At 45.9% G+C, this 5,451-nt stretch overlaps 1 protein-coding gene across 2 annotated transcripts in view; it reads right to left on the bottom strand.

Moving 5' to 3' along the window:
- The window catches only part of HYDIN (HYDIN, axonemal central pair apparatus protein), a 383,645-nt gene that overhangs the window by 232,571 nt on the left and 145,623 nt on the right, over positions 1-5,451 (bottom strand). For both annotated transcript variants that reach the window (XM_019535579.1, XM_019535580.1), the window contains exon 12: positions 305-372. In XM_019535579.1, coding sequence (XP_019391124.1) covers positions 305-372 — 68 coding nt within the window. The remainder of the gene's footprint in view (positions 1-304; positions 373-5,451) is intronic.

The following is a 5,451-nucleotide window of genomic DNA, read 5'->3' as shown; positions in this document are numbered from 1 at the left end:
GGTGGGGATTGTCCGAATCATTGAAGCTCTTTGAATCTTTTCTGAAGATTTGGAGAGCTTCAAATCAATTTGGACCTTTTTACTGGTCCCCTGATTCAATCTGGATTTGGAGATTAGGCCACTGACTGGGACTGAATCTCCTCTGAATCAACTCAGCATCCGAAGCTTCGCACAGACCTACTTTTTATACCCCGAAGTCTGTTGCAAAGTAACAAATGTAATAGATGCTCTTCCACTAAAATTTTTATTTTAATACCATTGTAGGTCTTACTTAACTTCGCAACTGGGGATGGTGTATACTCACCAAAAGAGACATCACCAAAATTTAGGAATGGTACACTGAAATGAAATGTGGGTCCAATAACACATCCACTGGAAGGAAAAAGAAAAAGCTGTTTAGAAAGGAAGAGTTAAAGCTTTCAGTTGCTGCTGCAATTCACTTCAACCTGGAAAAGGTTGGAATCACCAGGTAGTTTCAAAACAATACATTACCACCCATGCTTAGCAGGGCTTCTGTGTGATTGGTAGAGAGTCTATATGAAGCAACTAATGCAAAGTAATGCAAAATGAGAAAAGCTGTCTCACAGTTTCATAGATGTTAGTGTCAGAAGGGACCTATTAGATCATTGAGTCCAACCCCCTGCCCTGGGCAGGAATGTGTGCTGCTGATGTCCAGTCTGAATTTTCTCTCTTTCAGTTTGTGGCCATTATTTCTAGTTACCCTGACAGGTGCCCTGGTAAACACTGTATCCCCTATTTCTTGCTGGGCCCCTCCGATGAGTTTGTAGGCAGCCACAAGATCACCTCGCAGCCTCCTCTTGCAGAAGCTGAAGAAGTTCAGGTCTCCCAATCAGTCCACATAAGGTTTTTTCTGTAGGCCTTTAACCAGATGAGTGGCCCTCCTCTGAACTCTCTCCAGGCCATCCACATCCCTCCTGAAATATGGTGCCCAAAACTGGACACAGCACCCCAGCTGTGGCCTGACCAGTGTCGCATACAGGAGAATTATCACCACCCTAGACCTGTTTGTGATGCATCTACTTATACAAGAAAGGCTGTGGTTGTAGCAAAACCCTCCATTTTTATTTTTCTTGTTTTAAATGTATTCCCTCCCCTTCCCCAACCATTTCTGACTTTGTCTCTCCCTCTCTATTCCCTATAGATAAGTATAAGTGAGCTAAGGCATAGGATAAGTTTCAGCATTTTATTTTGGTAGCAAGTTGTATTTGTTTTGTTTTTTTCTCCTTTATATTGTATAATGATTATGTTTATATTGATTTTTACTATTCTATATTACTGTTTTATTGGTCCTATATGATTTAGGCCTACATATGTAAGTTAGCATAAGTCATGTCAAGTTTCCATTTTGTTTGTCAAGTCTCCATCCTGTCCCCAAGCCCGGTTGTGTAACCTGTGACTCACACCTACCCTTCCTATGTAACTTGGCTCCTGAATGAATGGGGGTAAATGAGGGTTCTTGAGAGACAATGGCAGTAGGTCTAAAAATAGCTCCCTCTGAATGACCAAATCATCAACACCAATACCTAGACCGATGACCCAGCCCTTGGAACCACCCTCAGCATTCAAGAAACAAAAGATGAGGCAACCCACCATTGTGCCAAGACTGCACATGCTCAGAAAGAACTCCTGGGGCCCTCTGGAACAGGACTGACATTGCCTGGACAGACCCTCCCCATAGGAGATCAGAGGTAGTTTACCCCATAAAAAGGGGTAGTGAAGACTGACTCCTTGGGAAGCCCTTTCCATCCTTTCCATCTGGACCAGTACCATGCCACACCACCTATCCACCCAATGGCCCTGCTGGCGACCTCCCCCTCTGGACAACACCTACTGGACAAAAACCCCTTTCCAGCCTGGACAGGTAGCTTCCACCCTCTCTTCAACCAAGGACTTGGACTTTGTTTCTCTTCCCTACCTGGACTCCAGCCCTTCCACTGAGTCTCTTTCTCCTGCTTCCATTGAGAGTGCGTGTGTGTGTGAACCAGTAACTTCATGGGGCTGTGTAGCATGTTGTCTGTTTAATAAATCTGTTATTTGGACCCCTGAGTTGGGTTTTGCTTTACTATGGTTCAGCCCTGCTCCAATCTCTGCTCCTCGCCCCTCTAACTTCCATCTCATTTCTCCGTCTCCTGCTTCTGGTTCCCCACCACCTCCAACACCTGTCCCGACCTCTTCTCTGCCTCCAAACCCCTGTTTCTTTGCCACTGTCTTATCCCCACTGCCTTTTCCCCTGAGCAGCCAGGTTTCTGCCTCAGTTTCTTTCCTGGCTGTCTCCTCCTTGCCACCACTTATCTGCCCCCTTCCCCCCCAAAATACCTCAGCTATCTGCTTCAGTTTCCAGCCCCAAGCTCACAGGTTTCTGTCTCTCTCTCTTTCCTGGCCGTCTCCTCCTTGCCACCAGGATTCTTTTTTTTTTTTTTTCCTTTTTTCTCCCATGCACCAGCAACCTTGAGTAACCCTGAGGCCACTTGATCTTAAGTAAACCCAAGCCTCAGTTCCTCAGTCAGCTTCCCTCTAATCCTGGTTCTGGCAACTTTCACTCCCTACACTTTAACTCTCTCTCTCTCACCTTAATCTTCCCCCAGGTATGCCAGGTACCCCAAGCACACACATACATACCGTACCATCCAAGTTAGGAACTTACCTATGTGTAGGTGGGTTGTATGTGTGCAAACTGGTGAGTGTGTGTGTGTATATATATATATAATTGTGGGCATGATATACAAATTAGTGATCTGTGTATGTGTACTGAGTGTGCAGGTATTAAAAATTGATTTTTGTCTAATTTTTAGTGTGTAGTGATTATGTGCTTGAACTGGTGATAGGTATGCATGTGCCTAGGCTGGTTTGGATGTGTATGTGCCTGAGCTGGTAGTGTGCATGTATATGTGTGTGTATGCACCTAACTGATTTGTGTGTTTGTATATGTGCAATTGTGTCACACCCTCCTGTCTAACAGCACAATATTGAGATCCTGAGAGTTGGCCTGACCCCACAGGGCAACACAGTTAGCTTTACTTATCACCTCATCACACTGGTGACTCATGTTCATTTTGGAGTTGACTATGACTCTAAGATCCCTTTCCGCAGTTGTGCTACTTAGAGTGGTACCTCCCAGGCTGTAGGAGTGTTGATGATTCTTCCTCCCCATGTGCAACACATGACACTTATCTTTGTTAAACTGCATCCTATTATGTTCGGCCCACTTCCCCAGCCTGTCCAAATAAGCCTGGATCTGCTCCCTGCCATCTAGTTTGTGTACCTCCTCCCATAGTGTGATGTTGTCAGCAAACTTGGACAGGGTGCTTTCTACTCCCTTGTCCAAGTCACTAATGAAGATATTGAATAGTACCGGTCCCAGGAACCTTGGGGTACTCCGTTGCCCACATTCCTCCAGGTAGAAACTGACCCATCCACCACATAAGCCAATTTTCTACCCACCAGACTGTGTAATAATCTACATTGCAACTGTTTAATTTATTTATAAGAACTGGATGTGACACTATGTCAAAGGCCTTTTTAAAATCTAAGTAAAAACATCTACATCTATTCTTTCATCCATGCGTTTTGTGCCCTGGTTGTAAAATGAAACCAGGTTAGTCAGGCAGGATCTGCCTGCTATGAACCCATGCTGACTGCCCCTTAGCATCATTTTACCCACTTGTCGCCCACAAATGTGATCCTTAACCATTTCTCAAAGGTCTTGCCAAGGATAGTTTCATAGTTTCTAGGGTCAGAAGGGACCTGAGCAGATCATCTAGTCTGACCCCCTGCCATGGCAGGAAAGAATACTGGGGTCAAATGACCGCAGCAAGATGTTCATCTAACCTCCTCTTAAAAACCCCCAGGGTTGGAGCCTGCACCACTTCTCTTGGAAGCTGGTTCCAGGCCCTAGCCGCCCTGACTGTGAAGTAGCGCCTCCTGATATCTAACCTAAACCTACCCTCTGCCAGCCTGTGACCGTTATTCCTGGTCACTCCTGGCAGTGCTCGGGGAAACAGTGACTCCCCCAATGCCTGCTGATCCCCCCTTACTAGTTTATAACAGGCCACAAGATCCCCCCTCAGCCTTCTCTTTTGGAGGCTGAACAGGTTCAGGTCCCGTAGCCTCTCCTCACAGGGCCTGCCCTGCTGTCCCCTGATCATACGAGTGGCCCTCCTCTGGACCCTCTCCATGCTGTCGACATCCCTCCCCCGACAGGGGTTTGGAGGCAGAGAAGAGGTCGGGACAGGTGTTGGAGGTGGTGGGGAGCCAGAGGTGAGACTAACCAGCCTGTAGTTACTCGGTTCCTCCTTCCTCCCCTTCTTGAAAATAGGGGCCACATTAGTCCTTTTCCAATCCTCCAGGACCTGTCCTGAGCACCATGAGTGCTCAAACAGTTGTGCCAGTGGCTCCACTATGACTCCAACTAATTCCCTAAGTACCCTAGGATTAAGATCATCAGGACCTGTTGACTTAAATACATTCAACCCTTCCAGGTGCCCCTTTACTAGGTCAGCACGAACACTTGGTGGGTTGGTATCTATAATGGACTTATCTAAGGTCCCAATGGGATGCGTATTTGTATTTGTGTCCAGGAACACGGATGCAAAGAAATCATTTAGAAGCTCCACTTTGGCCATCCTAACTGTTACCATTTCCCTAGTTCATCCTGAATGGGCCCTAATTTGTGCTGGTAATCAATCTGACTGATCGAGTCAAATTTCTTGTGTGAGGTCAAGTAAAATCTGGAAATAAAGATTCTGTTCCTCCCTTGTCAAGGATCTGTGGATATAACAGATTCATTTAGCATACACAGCCCCTAAAACATGATCCAATAATGGGGCCAGTAGAAAACCAACGAAGCCTAGAATACTGGACTAGGACTCAAGATTCTATTCCTGGCTCAGCCACTTGCCTAGGGTGACTTTGGGCCAGACACTTCATTGCTCTGTCTCAGTTTCCCGATCTGTAAAATGGAGATCATGATAGTAACCTCCTTTGTATAATTTTAGATCTAATAACGAGAACTGCTATACTTATAGTTCTATATATAGGATCTACTGATGAAAAGAGCTAGGTGGCATTATTGTAACCAGGCTTCCAGGTCATAGGTTCTAATTGTTAGCAATATTTCTCAGATAAATGGTGTTTATCTGGTGAACAAAGTAGGTCTTTCCCTTGATAATATAGGCCCAAAGCAATTAAGTTACAAGATCTTGAAGCAGGAATTCAGGGAAGCTCAAGACACCTATCAACATCCCCCTGCAAGTGCAATAATATTAATGTGATTGCTGTACAAGAGCTATCAATAAGTCACTTGCACACTGGTGTGGCGAAATGCCGGGCTAGCGGCTCCAGCACCGCTTAGGGGAGCCGCGGGCTTTGCGGAGTTGTGCGAGCGCGCGGCTTGTGGGGCGGAATTGAGGTAGTTCTTAGCCGCCCGAGGTT

The sequence above is a fragment of the Crocodylus porosus genome, unplaced genomic scaffold (genome assembly GCF_001723895.1).
Source record: "Crocodylus porosus isolate Cpor-Errol unplaced genomic scaffold, CroPor_comp1, whole genome shotgun sequence".
NCBI classification, from domain to species: domain Eukaryota; kingdom Metazoa; phylum Chordata; order Crocodylia; family Crocodylidae; genus Crocodylus; species Crocodylus porosus.
This window is presented reverse-complemented; position numbering and strand designations above follow the sequence as displayed.